Source organism: Centrocercus urophasianus, unplaced genomic scaffold (assembly GCF_019232065.1).
Source record: "Centrocercus urophasianus isolate 14NV4802_14NV808 unplaced genomic scaffold, USGS_Curo_1.0 seq_73, whole genome shotgun sequence".
Lineage (NCBI taxonomy): Eukaryota > Metazoa > Chordata > Aves > Galliformes > Phasianidae > Centrocercus > Centrocercus urophasianus.
The window spans coordinates 13022322-13045080 of record NW_024885344.1 but is presented as its reverse complement, the minus strand read 5'-3'; the positions used below and the strand labels follow the sequence as shown (position 1 = coordinate 13045080).

Here is a 22759-nt window from a genome sequence, read left to right as displayed (position 1 = left end):
TACTATTTCTGAGTGTTGGTTATGTGTCAGTGTATATATTTAGTCTGGTTAAAAACACATATGACACCTGTCATTTAAATGTGGTCTTAGTCAGAAGTGGTTCTGAAAGTGAAGAGTCCCAAACTTAAGGCTCCAAATACAACAGCAGTTGCCAAGAAGAGGATTTCTGTCTTACCCTCTGAAAGAAATGTGACTCCCCTATCACATGATCCCTAATGGAGACATTTGAACCAGAACACATTCATGAAGACTGCATCCATTCAACCTATACGCACAACTTTACGGGAGAAAGTTGACTGTCTCACTGCCCAACTTGTCATTAAAAGTCATGTCTGGTCCTCCCAAGATTTGAACTACTCTCTAAGCCATATTTTAAATTTTCTTTCCTGCCCCCTCACTTGTATGCATCCATATCTGTCCAGCCCGATGTGTTTGCTGTACAGCAGTCCCCTTCACTGCGTGATGAATGACTAACTACATAAAGCCTCAGACTGTTCTTGCATAGATACTGCTTGTAAGTACAGGAGTAAGAAACTTAAAAATATCTTTGAAACCTGGACATAAAAATTAAAGTCACTCTTTTCACGTGGAAAGTACGTCTGATATCATAAAAGCTATAGTGATGGCTTCGTGCACCTCTCTTTTCCTGTTAGGTACCAAAATACAAAGCCAGTTCTCATACTCACTGTAACTTTTTTCTTGCATTGAACATACAGATTTGCTTTTGCTCAGAAGAAGCCACCACCTTAGACTTTATGTAGTTTGGTACACAGAAGTGTTAGAAGAAGCCCCATATACCTTCTCTGAAAGAAAAGAGGTGGCTTCTCAGCTGTTTTTGTAGTTGGTAATTATTTTTAATCTGAATGCTGTCAGTATTCTCAGAGATCTTTGGAGACACCTGGGAGGAAAACAGGAAGACCCTTCTGTGTAAGCAGAATAATCTGTATGTTTTGTTTCCCTTGATTTTGGTTTTTTTTCTGCATTTTTTAAATTATTTTTTAAACTAACTGCTAACGATTAACCAAGCCAGTAAAGCTTGAAGCTGAATTTTACACTTCAATATTGCTGGATTAGACTGTATGACTTCTATGTAACAATCTGTGAAATTTAAGTGATGTTTAAGCAGATATTTCCCTTTTTCCTGGAATTTTCTTAATGGTTTAAGGCACTCCAGAGAGCTTCATACCTCCACTGCACAGTTTTTGAGTTTACAGCCTGGTGGCAGTTATGAGAAAGTAAAAGGAGGTTTGATTTAGGGTTAGGAAAACGAAAATAAATATTTTTCTTCAAAATTCTCCATGTCTTAGAGGAAAATGAAATTGTCAAATGCAACATTTCATTCCAAATGTCTTCTCGAGGCTTTGAGCAGTGTGCTGTGATTTTTTTTTTTAAACAATAATGTTTTAGAGAGATACACTGCGTGAAAAGTGTATAATGGTGTGGAGGAGTTTTGTCATCCCATGCTTACTCAGCAGTTTTATGCTTTCTTTGCACACACGGTGTAACAGCAGTCACTTCTGTCCACTTCTTTAGTTAGATTGCTTCCATGAAAAGGTAAAGCTGGCTGTAGAGAATGTTGATTCATGCTGAAGGCTCTGCATACTTCTTTTGAGCCATACTGTCTCTCAGACACTCCTATTGCTTTAGAGGTGCTGTTGAAGGCCAGGAGAAGTAGTACTTCCATCCCAACACACACACTTATGCAGGTTTGCACAATATATCAGTTAGGAAAAGATATTTTGTCTGAAGAAGGGGGTTTTTGTTTGTTTGATCTTAATAACAATTGACTTTGTGAAGTTGCAACCTGTAACACTCAGAAAGATCAGCATGGTGGAATGGTGATGTAAGAGGTGTAATGGCAAGTGGATCAGCGCAATAGGAAGATGTTACAAAGGAAAAGTGCTCATGCCACAAGGGAGGGATCTCCAACCAGAGATCCTTCTGCAGTGGCAGACAGCCCTTAAATGAGGTTTAAGAGAGGTGCAGCCAGGCTCCACCCCTTCTGGTCACACAGGTGAATTGCTTTCACCTTCCCAGGGCTGACTGGGTCTTTTCCCCAGGCGCTCAATCAGTGGTTCAGGCCATGACTCAACAGTTCCCATACACAATCTGCTAACATGTAAGTGGCATACTTTTTGACAAGCATTCAAAATTCAGGCTATTCAGATAGTATAGTTAGCAACAGTGTGATGTTGGCAAGCTACCTTGTACTTTGTTGTGGTCAGCCAAGACTCAGTTAAAGCCAGCTTGCACTGTAATTGTTTGTGTGCATATCAGTGTTTTAAAAGTAACCTGGATACTCTGGGCTATGATACAGAATAAACGTAGAATCAGTGGGCAAGGCACAGAGGGCAGTCGATGAGAAAGCAAGAACATTTGTACCTTTGTGGATTTGTTCTTTTTTATACCTGCTAGAAGTTCTCTAGAGGGGTGTGAACATGTTTTCTAAATAAGCAGTGGTGACACTGTGAAATATAAACCAACAAAAAGGCACAGTCTGGACTGTCAAGTGCTCTTTCATCATTCTTGCTTCTGTTCAAATTAGGTCAGCAAATCATGGCCATTCCCAGTTACGTGGCAGGCCCTCCAGCTGAAATGCACTTGTGAAGGAACAGAAACAACGGTATTATTGAAGCTTTTTTATCAGCAGCCTACCCCCTAAAGATGCCTCCCCGCCCATTTGCATCCATTTCCGGGCTTCCTATTTAAAGCCATGGCAGCCCTGCTTTGGGGATGGACCTAGTGGAAACTGTCAAATGTGAAGTGTGCGCTTCTTCACCTCACATTTAATAATCAGAGGTAGAGTCTTGTTTCTTTCAGTACTCTTCAAAAGGACCTGATTTATTTAAGGGTTGTGTTATCTATGCATTTTTGCATTGCTCATGTGGGAGAATTTGAAGGAAGTTTTCCATTATAACTATTACTGAGATGGAGTAGATATTAAAGAAATATACACTTATTAATCAGCTGAAGGAATAGCACTTTAAAAAATAAATAAACCCATTGTCATCTAAAGGAGAATATCAGGCTCCTGAAATTGGCTGAGCTACCACCTCTGGTACGCTGGCTGTGCAGTGAATACAAAGTATGTGTGAGTGCACTTGCTATTTTGCTGACAGTGACTTCTTCACAGGTAAGCAATCCAGTGTGTTTACTTTCAGTTCAAGTTTGTTTTGTTTACATTGAGTTACCATTGCTGCTAACTTCCAATGAGGTGACAAAAAGCAACAGGCTACAAAATGCCATCAAACATCCATTCTGACAGCATCCATGTCACAATACACAATGATGTACTGGAATTATACAAAGACAAAAAAATATATATAGCTAATTATTCTGACTAGAACTGAAACTGACAGCAAAAAGGAAAAGAGCCCATCGCCTTGACCCGACATCCCTGCAGGAATCTGTCCCGATGCTTTGGCAGCCTCATAGCAATAAAGCAATAACCATATCCCTTCACATGCCAAAAAAAGAAAACATTTTTGTAACACCGTGAATTCCTGGCTCTGAAAAATAGTTACATCCATTAAAGCACATTTTTTTTTTTAACCCAACCTGAATCAGCTTCACATTTTTACACAGGTTTGATACTTAGTAAAAATAATAAACAAATGAGGGGTATAGGCACCATAAATTGCTCAGACAGTTAGATACTATAGAAATGGAGTCAAAGCTACCTCAGCTGCGCTTGGATTAGATTGATCTAAGAAAAAATAACCTTCTCAGTGGCATTACTGAAAAGGTTGGAGAAAAGAGCAATATATCTGCTTTATTCCTAGCAGCACTGTCACAAACCACAATGACCCCGTTCCTCAGCTGCCTGCTTCAGCTTCAGGCTCCATGGTCTGCATTTCCGAAGGTCAGTCTATTTCTTGGGTCTTGCATTTCCCCAGGCCCCAAGCAGAGAATGTCAGGGCTGCAGAAAACAGTTCAATCCAGGTACCCAGCACCCCTGTCCCCCTCTTTCACAATCTCCATATTTCTTCATGTATGTTCATGCCTTGCTATTCACTAATGAGGTATTATTAGATACTAACAATGCCTGCTCTCCTATGGACATTAGCACAGACCAGTGACACATGAAGAAAGGTCTTCATTCAACCCTTAAAAAAATATTGCACTTACTTACTTACTTTAACCTTAAGCCCAACCTGCACAGAAACAAATAAAATAACTGAAAGTATCAAACAAGAAAACCCAATGTTCTGGAGCACTCTATTTTATGCACATCTTATAGTGTCTTTTTCTTCATGTTGTTCAGTTGAATTTGGTCCAGTATTTAAAAAAATGTCCAGAAATTAAAACAGTTCAAAAGACACTGCAGGCTTGTTAAGGCTTTTTCTCCCCAGTGCTTCTGAAAGTTAAAGTTTCTGTTCTCATTGGCCGCGTACCCAAGGCAGCGGTCTCTCATGGTGGTTCAAGCCACCAAAAGAAAAAAAATCGGAAGCGAGGGAAGATGGGTGTGCTTCATGGTCTCACCTGGAACAAAAAAACAGGGAGAGAACACGTTAGAACTAGATTAGGAAATACACAGACATCTTGGTATGTAGTTCTACCAGACGTCCATACAGAGGCCTGACTGTATAATGAGGCTCTGGCACTCTTTTTAAATGGTGAATTCCCTACAGGTGGGCAAGTGAGGCCTGTGCAAAGTCTTGGGTGTGTTTCATGAGCAGGGGAATGACACACACAGATGCTGATACAGGTGCCAGTGCAGATGGCTAGTGCCTGTCATGACTGTCCATGAGGTAGCTGAGTATCCACTTTGTGTCAGCAGCATGCAGCTTCCTCCTTCACCCAAAAGCAAATGTTAAGGTTATGGCTGGCTTATTACTGCCACCTAATGAACTAAAGCTCACTAGCTGAGGCAGGGCTATGTGTCCTCACAAAGTGAGCCCAAAGCGAAAGGAAATGTTCTTGCGTCATCGACAGAAAACCCCAAAGCACTGCTTGGTGCGCTGCTGGGGACCACGCCATGCTGTTGCCTGCACTGAGGCAGTCCCTGGGGCCTGGTGGAAAAGCACAGTGGTGGCCTCTGCTCACAGCAGTGAGTTCTCCTATTCCCTAGCTCCCAGCGTTCCCTACTGGAGCTCCTGAGTTCCTTCACTCCTTAGGAAGCCCTGCTGACATGCCAGCAGTGTTGGCAACCCAACCCAAACCGCCAGATGGCCTTGGTAACCTGCAGCTGGGAGTGATGTGAGGACGGCATAAATTCTCCCTCTGCCTGAACCCTTCACTCACTGCAGAGCATAGGAGGACAAGCGGAGTGAGAGCTTCAGTTAAATCCTTAGAATTTCAGGATTCTCTAATTCTTTGAATATGTGAGCCAACAAACCCTTACACTGCCAAGGGAAGTACAGTGAGTTATTTAATGCAAGAGTCTGAGGGGATTTTGCTTGCACTCTCCATTGAAAATCCCCTCAGAGCAGAGAGAAGCCTAGGAAGAAAGTCCCAAGCAAAGCTTCCTCAGCGTGAGAAGCATACAGCCATAATGTGATGATGGTTGCTACCAAGCAGCGAGGATGCTTAGCTCTGTGCTTCACACAAGGCTTCCCAGACTTACCGCCTGGGACTCCAAACTAGGACTTGCTGACATTCTCGTATATGACATCGCTTATGCAGAACTGCTGCTTCTTCTTTTGCCACATCAATTGCACACACTGGTGAATAAAAATGTATTGTTCCTGGAAGAAAGAATTAAGGGAATTGGCAATTTTGCAACTCACAAAGTCTGATGAAAACCCAAACACAGGTTCATAGCAGCTGTCGGCACAGCTTCCCTGTTTTGTACTCCCTATCCCCTCATAACACACAGTGAGTTCTATGCTTCCCAAATAATAGCCTCTTACCATTGTGCAGAGCAGCTTTGGAAGCACAAAAACTCACTAAGCTTCCCCCAGCATCATACAGTGAGAGATGCAGAGAAACAAATGAATACTGGTTGTAGTGTTGGTTGTGAGGGCAACCTGACTGGAAGCTGAAGTGATGGGTGATTTGCTGAGAGTTTTACCAATAACTGATTACCCCCTGGTTGTGAAGGTAGCAAATTCAAGCTCTGAACAAGGTGTATTGTAAGTTAAGTCACAACCGTGCTATGGGAGAAGTGCTTCAGCCAAATTTATGACATAGCTTTCTAGGAATCTCATTTATGTAGGTTGTTCCAAAAGTAATGCCTCCTATTTATTTCCACAGAAACTACAACAGATACAAACAGTACAATAACACTATTTGATAGAGAAAATTCTCAGCTACAAAACACTATTTTTCAGCATAGTCGTCACCATTAGCATGCATTTTCAAAAATGATGAACACAAGCCTGCATTCAGCACTCATAAAAATATGCACCAGTGGAAGATGCACTGTCACTACTGCTGAAACACACCACACACTGCCTCATGGCGCTTGCTTCCACTCTTTTATCTCCATAAATGTTCAGCAACCATTGATGGATGTCAGGGGATGCCATTTTTTTCCACACAGAGGCATTCAGTGGCACACTTTTGCTTCATACACATTTCCATGTCAAATGCCATTCTGTCAGACTGCCCCCTTGCTGCCATATGTTACATGGAAACAAAATGTAATGGAACACTGGTGGGAAAGTTCAGCTTCTGCTGTACCACCAGCATGTGCCTCTGATAAAGTGGGCTAATATAATAACATAGGAAGCAGTGCTTTCAGAGCTGCAGTTGAACCTTTAGAAACAATAGTTGCTAACATTCACAGTTCCCCTTTTGTCTGGTTGCAGTGTAGAATCCCAAATCCCAGATTCCAGGAGGAGGCTGTGCAAGCACATGCCAGCCATATGGCCAGTGACCATGGTGTGTAAGTGATGTGCTGGAGAGGAGCAAGGCTGAGTCCCTTGCTTCTCACTGAGCAATGGCACAGCTGCGTGTGCAAGACATCTTTCCCATTTCAATCTGAAATGAAGACCCACATTGTCATGGTCTCTGACACACGCAATGGTGGCAGTTTTGCAGGACTAGGAATGTCAGTTTTGTAGTGCTGGCCAGTCAGAGAGGGGCAACCAACTGCAGGTATCTGTGGAGTGCAGCAATCCAATGAATCACAGAATTGTAGGGGCAGGGAGGGACATCTAGAGATCACCAAATCCCACCCCCCTGCAAAGCAGGCCCCCTAGAGCAGACTACACAGGTAGGTGTCCAGGCAGCTCTTGAATATCTCCAGAGAAGGAGAATCCTCTCTGAGCAGCTTCACTCTTATTACGAAGAAGTTCCTTTGCATATTGGTGCAGAACTTCCTATATTCAAGTTTACGGCTGTTTCCCCACAGAACACTGAAAAGAAGTTGGCCATGTGTCTTTGACTCCCACATTTAAGGTATTTATAAACATTAGCAGATCCCCTCTTTTATCCAGTCTTTTAGTACTACAGGTGTAACCTTCATACTATATGCTCTCATGTCAAATCTGAAGGTTCTATATGGCTTTCTGGAAGTCCACCTACCTCACATTGCCTGAAAATAAATTAATTTTAGAATTATATTTTAGAAAAATACCCAAATGCATTTAAGTGCAACAAATTGCATTCATGCCACACATGCAACTGAAAAGTTTTGATAAGCTTTGTGTTCCCTAACGCTTGACTTTTTTACCAGTATGAGGCTGAAACTTAGGTTTGCTCACAGAGCAGTTAATTATTTGGGGATTTATCGCCCCATGTGTACAGTACATTGGAAGCAAATCATCATACAGAGAAACACTGTATTTCAGTTTGAAATTTAGAAGTCATCAATTGAGTTTATTCCTAGCAGAGAGAAGGCAAACCCAAACAAATCCTCCAGTAATCCTTATGTGTATAAGGCAGGGGGAACAAGTGGCTCTTGAGCAAAAATGACTCTCCAAAGACAGAGGCAATTTAAAGCTTCAAAATCTGAGTGTGGATCTCATTTTGTACCCACAACGGTCTGATGATCCCAGCAGGTATCAGAGCTTGAAGTATGTTTCAGGCCACATAAAAGTCAGGATTTCTTCACACCCTTTGGTTTGAAGTGACTAGTTTTAATTCAGAGTGTTCTCCATTTTAACCTCTTTTTCAGGCTTGTGCTACTTTTTTTTTTCTAACTGCTCCATGAGACAGAGCCAAAGTTTCCATGTGAGGAAATGTGAGCTCAGGTCAGCTCAGGTGTGCGGTTTCAGGTTTTCTAAAAAGAGCCATTCCAGTGGTCCTGTACCTGAGTGCCAGTGCCACCTGCTGACATCTGCACAAGGCTCGGCAGGACTGGGCATCAGCCCCAGACAGGCAGTGGCTTTATATGTCAGAAAAAAATCACGTCACCTCAGGAGTGTTAATGCAGCTGCAGCCGAAATAAAATGCCAGGATTTGTTTTCTGGTGTTTATACAAGGCCTTTTAGAGAATTGTGTTGAAAAGTGGTTGTTTATGGGAATGATCCAGAATGATCTGAGACTGGCTTTTAAAATTCCTAGAGAGTAGCAGGCATTCCCGTCGCTTTTTCTTCTTCTCCCTCACCCTTGCTCAATCTTTTCTGCTTTGCTCTGGGATAAGGAATCCTTGGCAACAGATTATCTGCCAGAGCCAGGCTGCTAACAGTGATGGTGGTCCTTCCAGCTATATGACGGTTGCCAGCTTGTTCTGCATCTAACCAGTGGAGTAAAAGAAGCAGGAAATCTTTCCATCATTAGTAGAAGAACTGGGAAGATTCCAGATACATAAAACCATCTGTTTTGGAATAAGAGTTTCGGCATATTTTTCCATACAGATATTCTGATATGACTATTATGAAATGTCTCCCTCCGACATAAAAAGAGGTATCTAGTAGACATACATACAGGGAGTGGGACTGGGTGGTCTCTGGCAAATTTCTCATGGTTCTTATGTCCCTTCTGTTTTGGGTATTTGTATTGCCATAATGTAATTTAGTTCATATGCTTGACCAGATGATACACTCCTGAAAACCTGTGAGTGGCTGTCCAATACTGATATCACTTCATGAGTCATTAATCCCTTCAGCAAGTCCAATTCTTTTCAAAATGGTTTGAAATTTTTAAATGGTAGTTTCTTCGAATGCATTTTTACACATTAATTTTTTCAGAAAGTGATAATAGCTCATCACCTCTGGATGACATCAGTGAGATTGAAGACATTTCATCAGACTCTCAGCTATGCAGTAGATCAACAATATGACAATATTTCAATAAAGACAACAACTTAATTTTTGCAATTCATAGCTACTTTGACAGGTGTTCAAAAGGGACAACAATCACTGGACACGAGCAACCTACAGAGCAGCATGAGAGAGATCCCATGATATGTTCACACCAAAGTGAATTGACACAGCATCCTACCTCTGTCTGCACCATGGACATTCTGTAGGACCTCATGTCAGATACCAGGCCCAATATATCTACGAACTCATGGTCACGGATGTGCTGTAAGAGCCGGTCCAGGGCTATGAATGTTCCTGTTCGTCCCACTCCAGCACTGCAACAAATACAGACATATATCTCGTTTAGGCTTTCCAAGCATGGGCACAGAAGAAAATCAGAGGCACTGCAAAAAGTAGATGTCCTGCAGCTTATATAATTTACTAGGGCACATCACCTAGTCATAGCAGGAAACCAGGCTGGTCAAGCAGGACCTGCCTTTCATGAACCCATGCTGGCTGGGCCTGATCCTCTGGTTGTCGCACACATGTTGTGTGAATGCACTCAAGATGATCCGCTCCATAACCTTCCCCAACCCTTGGTCAGGATGACAGACCTGTAGTTTCCTAGATCCTCCTTCTGACCCCTCTTGTAGATGGGCATCACATTAGCAAGTCTTCAGTCATCTGGTACCTCCCTAGTTGAACAGAACTGCTGATAAATGGAGGAAGATGGCTTGGCAAGCACTTCTGCCAGCTCCCTCTGTACCCACCGGTGGATCCCATCTGGCCCCATGAAACTGTGACAGTCCAAGTTGAGCAGCAGGTTGCTAACTGTTTCCTCCAGAATTTGGGGTTTTATTCTGCTCCCCACCCATCTTCCAGCTTGAGGGCTGAGTTCCCTGAAGATAACTGTTCTGACTATTAAAGACAGATGTAAAGAAGACATTGAGTACCCCAGTCTTTTCCTCATCCTTTGCGGCAATGTTCTCTGCCAGACCCAATATAGAATGGAGATTCTCCTTGGCTCTCCTTTTGTTAATGTATTTGTAAAAACATTTTCTCTTCTCTTTTTACAATTGTGGCCAGATTAAGTTCCAGCCGGGCTTTTGTCTTTCTTTTGTCTCCTTGCATATCACAGCAACATCCTTGTACTTTCCCCAGGTTTCCTGCCCCTTCTTACAAAGAAGGTAAACTCTCTTTTTTCCCAGTCCCAGCAAACGCTTCCCATTCAACTAGGCTGGTCTTCTTCCATGTCAGTTCATCTTATGACACACAGGGACAATCTGTTCCTGCACTTTTGAGAATTTGTTTCTTGAGGAATGTCCAGCCTTCCTGGATCCCTTTGCCCTTCAGGACTGTCTCTCAAGGGACACTCCCAGCCAGTATCCTAGCCCAAAGTCTGCCCTCCAGAAGTCTGGGATAGTGCCTTTTCTGATCCTCTTCCTGACTTCACCAAGAACAGAGAACTCAATCATTTCATGATTGCTATGCCCAGGACAGATTCCAATGACCATATCTCCCACCAGTCCTTCTGTGTTTGTAAACAGCAGGTCTAGAGGGGCTTGATAGCTTGTGAAAATCTCTTACCAACTGTGTTAGGAAATTACCTTCCACACATTCCAGGAACCTCCTAGACTACTTCATCCCTGCTGTATTTTATTTTCAGCAAACATTTGATAAGTTGAAATCCCCCATGAGAATAAGGGTTACAACTGTGTGAATTCTGCCAACTGTTTGTAGAATGATATATATATCTTTTCATCCAGGCTAGGTGGTCTGTAGCAGCCTTGTTGGTTATTCCCCTGATCCTTACCCGTTATCACTTGACCTTATCATTACAGTGTTGAGCTCTACAAAATCAAACCATTCCCTAATACACAGAGCAACCTCAGCACACCTCTCTTTTCTTTCCTATCCTTTCTGAGACCTTATTGCAACAGTCCAGTTGTGAGAGCGATCCCACCATACTTCAGTGATGATGACTATGTCAGCTGCACAGGGGCTTCTAACTCCTTCTGTTTATTGGCCATGTTGTGTGCATTGTTGTAGATGCTCTTCAGCTTAGCTTTTGATCTCATCCCCAACACTGGCACGCTGTCCCTAAGCTCATCTGTAGTAAGCCTGGTTTTATCCCTTTCTCCCTTAAAACCTAGTTTAAACTCTTCTCAGCGAACTCCATCGACTCCTGGACTAGAATGCTTTTCTCCCATGAGACTGGTGTTCTCCATCTGTTGCCAGGAGACCTAGTGCTGTACAAACCACTCCATAATTGAAAAAACAAAGTTCCACCAAGAGCACCAGCCTCTTAGCTGTGTGTTTGTTTGGTTGGTTTTCCTGTTCTTTGCAGTATTTTTCCCTGCTACTGCAGGGAATGAGGAAAATACCATCTAAGCTGCCATTCTTTCAACTATTTGTCCCAGTTACCTAAAGAGAGCCAACACAGTAACTACTATTAAGGCTAGAAGTATCTTAACAGATCTCCTTATTTTGTCTTGTGGTACTTTCAGAAAAGTATTTGAGATGAAGTTTCAGTAGTTCGTCTTAACACAGCTTTCACAAAACAGATTTTTTGCTTGTATTTCTTTAGCAAAAATGTTAATATGTGAAAAGAGATCAAATGGAACTTTAGATCTGCTCATTTGGAAGATTCATTAAATGATACGTTCATAGTATTCATAGATACATTAATTGATATATACATAAATAGCAAGTGGAAAAGTTGTAATTATGCCAGTTCCTCCCATTCTTTAAAGCATGAGAGCAACCGCTGTTGTTTATCAATACATTCCTTCTCCCTGCACATCCACTCATTCCAGAACATTGTTATTTATAATCTATGTGGTCTAATATGTACAGTATTGTGCAAAATATTATCTGAAAAGCTCTTTCTCTGCTGGTAGAAGCATCCTAATTAAAAAGAAGATGCTACAGAAAATGCTTTCTCCTACACTTTCCCAGAACAATTAAGTAATATAAAAAATGCCATTTCAGAGCCCTAATTTTAGTTCCTTCCTTGGCTTACTAGCATTACTTGACAGGAGGACTCCAAAACAATATCCCCTATGTATTTTTCCATTAAGATGTGGAGGAAGGCTGCATGCTTTGCTGCTTTTACAGGTGCTCTTGTTTTGCATCCATCAGAATGCTAGCTGTCATTTCTGGAAACTTGAAAAGATACTACTCTAAAAGACTGTTTTCTGTTAAGTAGTACTAAAAAGAGTGCTGTGAGAGACACAGTGCTGACCAACATATCAGCAACAGACTGGACCAGGATGGAAGGTGCTGACATACTCAGCAACATAGCTGCTGTCTGAGGTGGGTGATGCAGGGCTGGCAGGTACAGAGCTTTTCCAGCCTCAACATTCTTTTGGACCATGTCACTAGGGAGTACACACACTCATCTACTGCAACCTGTCAATTTTTGTCCCTCTGAAGACCTATCGAGAGCAGCTCTCGCACCAGAAGCTACAAAGAGGTCTCAAGTCAGTGGGTAGCATTGTGTCAGGAAGCAATATGGTATGATGTCATCTCTGGCATGGCAGCTGCTCCCAGTAGGGCAAGGGGAGTGAGCGTGTTCATCAAAGTGCAGATGACACACAAGGGATAAATGTGTCAGTGTATTAGCAAGCTTCCTCTCCAAAATTACTCTTCCAACCTATCTCACAGGGTCTTTCCTTCAACTCTCCGCTGACTTGGCTGTGAAATGCTTACCTGCAGTGTATGATCATGGGGCCTTTACTCTTTACTGACTTCTGCCTGACCATCTGCACGAACTGCAGGATGCTTTCAGCGGCGTTGGCTGTGGGGACACCATGGTCTGGCCAGGCAGTGTAGTTAAAATGCATCACGTCTTGCACCTCATCAGCCTAGTGGGAAAAGCAGAACAGCAGTGTGTTCACAGAGGTTTTAGCAGTGCGGTCACATTCAGTCAGACTGAGGTTTTGTTGTTACTTTTTTTTTCTTGATCCACATACTACCAAAGACAGTAAAATCATAAAGTCAGCCAAAAGGGTAAAAACTCCTGATGCCGGGTTTGGGATATGGTTTTGGTGTTTGTTTGTTTGTTTTTACATGGCAGTTAATTTTTTTGTTTGGTTGGGGTTTTTTTTTGCTTATAAATCAAGAACTGTTGCGCTTTTCAAGCTTAGGCTTTGTTCCTCTTTGTATTCCATTTCCTCTCCTTTTCTCCTTTTGCCATGGGTAAAGAACAACACTGGCAAACAATTAATACTGGATTCATAAGAATTTTTTTTCTGAAGTTTAAAGAAAAAAACGGAAGGAAAAACATCTCCTTCTAACATTGTCATTGCCAGGCAACAAAGAAAAGATCTTAGAAAAATACCCATTATTTTTAAAAGCATTTCTAAAATCTTCAGTAGCATGAGGTGAAATAAAATCCTCAGTACAGCCGATGTCTTCTTTGAGATATAAAGGGACTCAAAACGTGGGGAGGGCTATCTATGTGTTTGAGAGAACCTTATCACAAAAATAACATGGCAATCAAGGCCTTTAATTTTGCCAAATCAGGCTAAAGATCTTTATTCCAGAAACCCTTCTCCAGTCACAGACAGCAGCAGGTCTTAGGGAAAGAATATTTAAAAGGAGACCAGTCCAAAAGCCCCTTAAGTAGCTGTTGTAGCTTTGATAGAGGACAGTGCCTAAACAGCAAGCTGAACTACAATTGTTATTTTCAGTAGATACCAACACAGCCCAACCTCTGACTTGATCCCATCATGTCTTATGCCAGTTCTTTGCTTTATTCTCACATGATTTATTGAAGCAGCTGCAAAAGAAACTTGGCTGTTTGTAATGAGCTGCAAGCCTCTTCCATTTCCTCTACTTCAATAAGTGAAAGCAGAGAAATGCTCTATTTCAGCAGCAGTAGGGAGTGGAGAACCAGTGAACACATTTTACACAAGGTCCTGTCTAAGCCATTGACTAAACTCACGTTACAAACATTGCACAACTGCCCTTTCGAAAAGATATTTTCAATTTCTACATATGTATTTTTAAGTTTTGAATGGTTTATAGCAATAAGATTATGCCTGACAGTCAAAAAAAAAAAAAAAAAAAAAAAGCAAGTGTATTTGTCATTGTGTCAGTGTACAGTAATTATCTGCATCACAGGAACGTCTATATGTACACTATGTACAACTGTTGCTTCAGTTTTACGTGTTGCTGGCAAGTTCACAGAGATGGCAACCCTAGGTGAAAGTCTTGTGATTTAGACATTTACTTGTGTGGAGTGAGAGAGAGCAAGGCCATAATCAATTTTCTTAGGTGCTTTTCAGTGCATGCCAGAAATGGACAGATTTTAAAGAAAAGCCTGGACAAAAATTGCTCCCACTCTGCTAGTAGAGCTATGAAACATGATACACTTACATAGCTAATTCGGAAATTCCTATAAACCCAGTCTGTATGTTCTTCCTCAGACAGCATCTCAACAGTAATGTCCCCATATGCAATAGGATCTTCTGTAAAAGGCCAGTAATGATCACATTTCACCTAAGAGGGAAACATACAAATGTATCTATATGCATACTTTAAAAAAAGCACAATCAAAAACATTCTGAACTGCAGTTTCAGAAACGCCTACAGCGCTGCTTGCTTCTTTCAATAAGAGGTAATATACCCTGTAATTACTTTCAGCTTCATCATTCTTGTTTGTATATAACTACAGGCATCGTTATGCATTAGTTCTTTGAAGGGGAACATTAGCATAGCAAAGCATGAAAATACACATCTTTTTTGCAGATTGTTACATTTCCTCATGGAAGAGGTCTAAGAGGAAAAAAATATGGGGAAAAGGAATATATTAAAAACATGCACCTATCTTTCACATTATTATATTATAATGGTTATTGAAACATAAAGCCTAATACATGTGTTTTATTTTTATGTAATCTTAAAAGCACAGAATCACAGATATGTTGAGGTGGGCAAGGACCTATAGGTCCACCTGCTCCAACCCCTGCTGAAGTAGGGATACCTGGAGCAGGATGCCCGGGCCTATGTCCAAGTGACTTTTGAAGATCTTCAAAGTCCTAGACTCTGGACAATCTATACCAGTGTTTGACCCCATCTCTCACAACAAAAAAAGCATTTGCTTGTGTTTAGACTGAATTCTATTTCCTTTAGTTTGTGCTTATTGCCTCTTGTCCTGTCAAAAGGCACCTCTAAGAAGAGTCTGGATCCCTCATCTCCACTCTTTCCCATCAAGTGTTTACTCTTTCAGGTGAAAGAGTCCTAGATTCCTCAGCCTCTCCATTTGAAAGATGCTCCAGACTGTCAATCATCCTGAAATGTTTACCGTAACTTAATGAAGTGAAATTCCAGGTCTAATGACACTGCCTCATGAAAAATAATGCAAATGAATCCACCCACTAATTAATAAATACGGTTTCAGAGCAGATCATAAAAAATAAAGAAAGAAAGAAAGAAAAATGCATAAAACTATCTTAGTTCCAGCTGGGATGGGTTTGTTTTCTTCACAGTGTCTGGTAAGATGCTCTGTTTTGATTCTAGGAGAAAAACTATGACACCAATAAGACACCAATGTTTATAGTTGCTAAGTGTGCTGTAGAGAGCCAAGGCCATTCTCAGTAAAGGGCCCATGGAGCTGGGAGGGAACAGAATTAGGACAGCTGACCGAAACTGGCCAAAGGGATATTCCAGACTATATAACATCATGCAGAAAGAGTTAAAATGGAGTGGGAGTTCATGTCTTTCTCTTCCACTGCTCTGGGGACACTGGGCATTAGTTGGATGGGGGGGAGCAATTGCTTGTACTTAAACCACACCAAAGATTTTGTTACATACCCGTCTTTTCTCATTGCACTGAGTGAGCATAACAATAATTTGAGATTTTTGCTGTAGAACCATCTTCCAAAAATCATTCCTAGTTTCTGGCAGTGGTCCTTGGGTTGCAATGTATTCCTGGGGTGAATTATAACCCTAAAAAACAAAGAGACAAGTGCTTTTCACTGACGTGTTTAATGCTTCAGAACACCTGTTTTGCTATGGCATATGTACTTTTTGGCTTGTTCAATTTGTATTTTTAAAACTGATCTCTAGCATAAACCCCTTCACTATTTTTACTTAATGATTACTTCACAAATTTTGTCAGTTTTTGGTGCTTCCAAACATAAGCAATCTAGAATGGAAGACAGAAGAGGAAGCTGTGACTCCATAAATCTTGTGCCCCCAGAACTGGAAAGGCAACATTAAAAAAAATGAAGTACTGAGGATCCTAAATCAAAATTCCATCTTCCATAATTTAAGAGTTTGTTAAGTTATAAACATAAAAATTATTATATATGTAGTGCATGTGGTGATTTTCAAGAACTGATATAAGTGGAGGTTAGCAATAAACAGGAATACGTGCATATGTTTATATCATAAGGACTTAAATTAGTAAAATATTAATTCGAATGCTTTTGGAATTCAACTGCTATTTATTTCATATTTCTTCTCCTATCACTATCAACTAGCTGTAAAAATCTCCTTATATTCAAAAATACTGTCTTGAAGATCATAATAAAAGACCCAAAGAAAGGTTGTTTTAGCATCTGCTATAATCATATTTGCAGAGTTTATAAAGCTATTCATATTCCTGATAAGAGCAAAAGATAAATTCAGCATACAACATGATCCCATGTAAATTGGGCAATTTCTGTGTCACCCCTGTACATTCCCTGTGGATTGTAACAATACTGACAATTTGGGAGCAATTCCCACAAATGTTTTCCTCTAGACATCTCTAAAGATCAGTGCAGTCTAAGTTTTCCTGTTACACAGAATGCTGTTTGCTTGTATAGCCCAAGTGTCAAATCATTACTATCGCAGAGACACAGATGACCACTAGTATCTGTGTTTGGAGGAGGCACTCAGTAAAGAAGCCATCTTCAGGAAAAAAAAAAACCAAGCATTAAGATGATGCACCTACCTCTGTTAGGAAGACAAATTCAGCACTACGCTATAAGGAAAACCAAGTAGATGTAAACTATAAAAAAATAATAAAATAGAACTCAGCAATCCAAAAAGAATTGCTGCATTCAATCCAATTATAAATAACCCTGTATCTTAAAACCTTTTCTGATCTGTCAGTGATGATTTTGAAGACTGGGACATTTTTCTTGATTCACTACCAACTTGGACACATAGAACAGTAGCGTTTAGGTTCATACCCTTGTCAAGCAGAAACTAAGTACAAAAACAACATATTCAGCAGTACATGTGCGGATGATGGCCCAGTGACAGAGAAGTGGTTTCACTGACTCACTTGAGGGCCCCTCCGTTTTCCGTAATCCTGACTCAGTTCCCCCCAGCACTGCCAGGACCAGATCTGTCCTCTCTGCTCATGGCACACGTGCAGAAATGCTCATCACTAAGTCAAAGGTCTTTTTCTAAACAGATCACAGAATCACTGAATCACCAAGGTTGGAAAAGATCTTCAAGATCATCCAGTCCAACCATCCACCTATCACTAATAGTACTCACTAAACTACGTCCCTCAGCACAAAATCCAAACATTCCTTGAACACCTCCAGGGTCGGTGACTCCACCACCTCTCTGGCAGCCCATTCCAGTGCCTGACCACTTTTTCAGAGAAGTAGTATTTCCTAACGTCCAGCCTAAATCTCTCCTGGTGCAGCTTGAAACCATTCCTTCTAGTCCTATCACCAGTTACCAAGAGAAGAGGCCAACCCCCTGCTCACTACAACCTCCCTTCAGGCATAGAGAGCAATGAGGTCTCCTCTGAGTCTCCTCTTTTCCAGTCTGAACAATCCCAGCTCCTTCAGCCGCTCCTCATAAGCCCTGTGCTCCAGAACCCTCACCGGCTTTGTTGCCTTTCTTTGAAGCCACTCCAGGGCCTCAATGACTTTCTTGCAACAAAGGACCCAAAACTGGACACAATACTCGAGATGCTATAGTGAACTCAACACAGCACACACTGAGCATCAGTGAAGGGGAAGTAGAGAACAGGGGAATAAAACAAGGGCAAACCTTTGGGCAGCAACAAAGGAAACAAGTGGAAAGAGTTGACAAGGTTTTGGCCCATCCCTAGTGTTCAAATACTTGGCTACAGCTCTGCTTCCACTTCAGTTATTTTAGAACTCTGGGTGCTTTTTCCTGGTAAACAGCTGCTTATCAACTCAAAGAGGAAACTAGACTGTGTGCATTAGAAACCTACAAATGTTTCCAGTATAAAAATTTCTATTGTTCTTCCTAGCTGTCTTAAGAAGCACTGCACCACTTCATTCCTCCTCATTCCTCTACCTGTTACATATTATTTTCACAAAGATTCACAGCTCACTCAGTGGTAGCATGAGAAAAAAAATGGTGAAAAATCTAATGTCTCCCCCCACCTTTTTAAAATTTTTTAAAATTTTTTGGTGTGTGGTGGAAAGAACAGCTCCCTGCCAGTAAAATACTGGAAGCTAAAGAAGATCCTGAGAATGTGACTGAGCCACCAACAGTTATTGTGTCTTTTGCAGCAGATGTGTTCTAAGTAAGTGCTGTTCAGGACACTGCTCTTACTCACGGGAATATAGTTGGCATTAATGTAGTCAGATCCCTCTTCTTCATTCATTGAGACTATCCGGACACGACTAAAGTCATCTGTAAAAGAAAATGAAAAAAATCATTGGCTATCAAGCATGGTGCTCAAAATTAATCCTATGCAATCTGAAAAAAAAAACAACTATTAAAAAAAAAAAAAAAAAAGAATGCTCATAAGAGGAAATGGCTTGAAGCTTAAATGGGGTAGATTTATGTTGGATATAAGGAAAAAATCTTTTACAGTGAGGGTGGGGAGGCACTGGAAAAGGTTGCTCAGAGAGGTGGTGGATGCCCCATCCCTAGAGACATTCAACTTCAAGCTGGATCAGGCCCTGGGCAACCTGATCTAGCTGTGCATATCGCTGTCCATTGCAGGGGAGTTGGACTAGATAGTCTTTAAAGGTCCCTTCCAACTCTAAGGATTCTATGATTGTATATTCACCAACAGAGAGCAACACTTGCTTCAGTAAATACTACATGGATGCACAATCACTACTATTCAGCAAAATACATCTTTTGACTACCAGTGCTTTGGGCTCCCTTAGGCTTCATTAAAAACATAAGAAAAATATAGTAACAACTTTCAGTAGTAGAAACAACACTGTATTCCTCACTTCCTAACTTCAGTCTTGATAAACATCCCCCCAAAAACATCTCTTCATATCTAAAAGAAAAAAATATATCACCATCTTCTCTCTACAGACAGGTTTTAGAAAAGGCTTTTATCAGTCAGAAAATCTGTCATGATTCCCCTATTATTAAAAATCATCTTTCCATCTCAAGGGACTTTATCAGTGCACGTACTTACATGGCAGGATATTTGTGTAGCGATTTTTGCAACGATTCATGGGAAGATCAGCAGCAAAGTGAGGTATGTCAAGCCCAATCAGTTTTAGCTCCTGAGTTAAGAGAGATAAAAATGCCAAGGTCAAACTCACCAAGACTCTGAAAATGAATCTTTGTGAAGTGAATGCTTGCTATTTGTACAAGATTGAAAATGTTCATAAAACACTTTATATACTGATGTTGCCAATGCACTGCTGCTATTGGAGGTTATGGCTGCAGCCTGCTCTTCTCCACCTACACGTAGATAACAAAAATAGTGTCAAATCAATAGAGTTGATAAATTCTTTCTGTGGCAGCCATTTCACATCACTTTAAGGGCTTTCTCCTTAAGTGGCTTTTGGTCTTTTTTCATGGGAACATTTGAAATTTTTTTCCAGACCTTACATTCAGTACTTATACCAAACATATGATGCATCAAAAGGCTTTTAACTGGCAGCAAGGGTACATCAGCCACCCAGAACAGTGGGGAAACCTGAAAGTCTCCTTGTTTCCCTTTTAAGCCTTTGAAAGTTATTTCAAAGAGTGGAGCTTTTCAGTTTAGCATTTTTAAGCTGACTTAAATGCAGGTGAATTATGACAGTGTACTTCAATTACTGTTAAAGGTTGCTCTTGAAGATATTTTTGATGTTTGATACTTTCTCATTTTAATGATGCTCCTCAAGATAAAGGAGTTGTAGAAGTCCTGAATGTAATTTGGGCCACCAGCATGTCCTATATCTAAAGGAAGTGTATTGATCTGACAATTATCTGGAATCGAACAGGATGAGACAGAGATAAGCTTACTAAATATACTCCTTAATGGTACCGAGTCCTGCTTTGAAATTCTGCAGAACATGATGTGAAGCTGACCCACCCAACAACAGCACACATTGCACACTGCAGGGCACAGGAACACACCACACAAACCCAACATCTGGAAAAATGCTGGCTGAAGTATAGTAGCTAGGAGAGGATAGTCTCTATATGTTTACCTCAAATTGCAGAGAAAATTTATAATCAGAATCTTTTGCCATATCCTTGATGTAGCCATCAAAATCATCCAACTGGACAGGGCTTTAAAAAGAAAAACACACAGAATTAAGAAACAAAAATGCATTAGGTTTCATATCTATATCCCCCTACAACACTATATACAAGTGCTGCTAGTGCTGATGGGTTTGATGTGGGTTGGGAAGTCCAACTTCGTATTGTCTCACTGTGCTTCTGGCACCAGGGCGGCCATCGATTAATTTAAGTTTCTTGTGTGCTATGCAAAATGTTGTTTTCACAGAAGCAAAATATCTGGCAAAATGACAATTTTACAACTCATCTGAGCTTTCTTCACACAGAAAAACAGATTTCATATGCAGGCTTTGTCCAAGAAAAAAAATGTCAGAACAGTATTTTGGATGCCACTGTTTTCTCTGCTGGCCTTGAGAGATATACATATTTGTTACAGTGACTGAATTCTCCTCCTGGGGAGATACTGTCTGGAAAAAGTGGCATATACAAAAGCATGCAGAGCTTCATCAAGTATAAATTGGCTTTGATTTAGTGATGCTCATCATTTTACACGCTTTTCCATTAGGTGAGGGTTTATCTTTAGTACAGGCATAACCTCTAAACACAGAGAAATAATTAGGCTAACACTCTGAATAACTGAACTCAGGTAAACAGCTTCCCTCACCTAATTATCATGCTCTAATTTACAAGCTACTGAGGCATGTACACAGTAATCTTTTCATTTACTTTGAGGCAATATGCCCAGAGGAACCTGTCTCATCACCACTTAATTACTCCTGTTTATCCGTTAACATTAATGATCTCCATGTTCTAACTACAACTGTAATGAGAACCTTACGTCAAGAGGGAAATAATACCAGGAACAAATGTATTCCAGTTTTTCATCATTTGTCATTTTTAAATAAGGATAAGCTCCATTGGAATAACTAAGTTGGATAATTGATCATTTCCCTAATGACTAATTTTCTATCAGTGGGGAGCTGTTTCATAGTTTATCTTTCGAGAAGAATTGCTTTTGTCCAATTACTGTTTGCTTTCTGCTTTCAGTCATCTATCTTGGGGTGTGTTTTTCAAGAAGTTTTGTGTATCTGTAATTGCAGTACCACTATACCATGTACTCCAATAATGGATGTCCAGTTTAAGGAGATTTTTTAACTATTTAATTATTTAAATATCAAAGAAGTTACATACTTGGTCAGCTTTCTCTTCTTTAGTCCATTTTTACTCCTGAAAAAAAAGAGAGTAGTGCTTTTTCATTTGTTAAACTATCACGTATTCCTTATTCAAGTTTACTACTGGTTTGAGAATGTATGCTTTCTGGTCAATGTAATAGACAGGATAACGTTGGCAATAACACCTTGGGCATTTTTAAGTTAGTTGCAAAATTTCCATTGATGCTAGTGGGATGTATTTTCCATTCTGTGGCTCTGAAAAATACCACCTTATTCTCAGAAGAATCAGGTTCTCTGAAAATACTGACCCAACAGTATTAATGACTTAATGTGCTGGGGCTGAGTCATGAGCCTGGCTGAATTCCTGTCAGTGTTATTGCAGGAGTTGTAGCACCAAGGTGTCCCCAGGCTGCTCTACTCTGGCTCTATTGGGCTTGGAAACGATGCCAACAGGAGAGGGAAATTATTAATGAGAAGATCCTGTTGGGCAAAGAGAGAACACCTGCAAATTTTAGTAAAGGTGAAGGAGAAAGGAAAGGACCTCGATGCCATTTCTCACCCATCTCGTAACGTGCTTATGATGATCAATGAAGACAATGACAAATATCATACTGACTTAGCTGGACTAAAGCTTAAACCTTAGATAATTTTAATTGATTTTTAACAGCTAGAGATAATTATTCCAGTCATGTCTTCTCACGATTTATAAGGGATATAATTCACTAGTGACAGTTGTGAGTGAGCCGAAGAGTTAAATAGTATAACCCATAACAAACGGACTTGGGAGCTACATTAAACTAACCACCATCATGTGGATTTTTGAAAGATGTGTGTACGTGTGCTCGTGTTGTTGCTGTTGCCACAATTAATTAACCAACAAGATTAAACACATCAAGAAAACAACCTAAAATAATTTTGATAGAGGTTTGAAAACAACGATCAATCCTGCTATACCAAGCATGGAGCACAAGTAGATTCTCACTTACTCAGAAGGAATTTTAATGGTGCTATTTTTTTTTATTCTTGGGCATCAAAAATCTATTTACT

The 22759-nt window shown here is 40.6% G+C and overlaps 1 protein-coding gene across 1 annotated transcript in view; it reads right to left on the bottom strand.

Moving 5' to 3' along the window:
* Positions 1-3299: 3299 nt before the first annotated feature.
* PTPRO (protein tyrosine phosphatase receptor type O) overlaps positions 3300-22759 on the bottom strand; it is a 151846-nt gene continuing 132386 nt past the window's right edge. The window contains 10 exon segments of the mRNA XM_042837884.1: positions 3300-4482; positions 5567-5687; positions 9331-9466; positions 12843-12997; positions 14514-14636; positions 15951-16085; positions 18676-18752; positions 19501-19591; positions 20510-20591; positions 21732-21767. Of these exon segments, the coding sequence (XP_042693818.1) occupies positions 5583-5687; positions 9331-9466; positions 12843-12997; positions 14514-14636; positions 15951-16085; positions 18676-18752; positions 19501-19591; positions 20510-20591; positions 21732-21767 (940 nt within the window). The 3' untranslated portion in view covers positions 3300-4482; positions 5567-5582.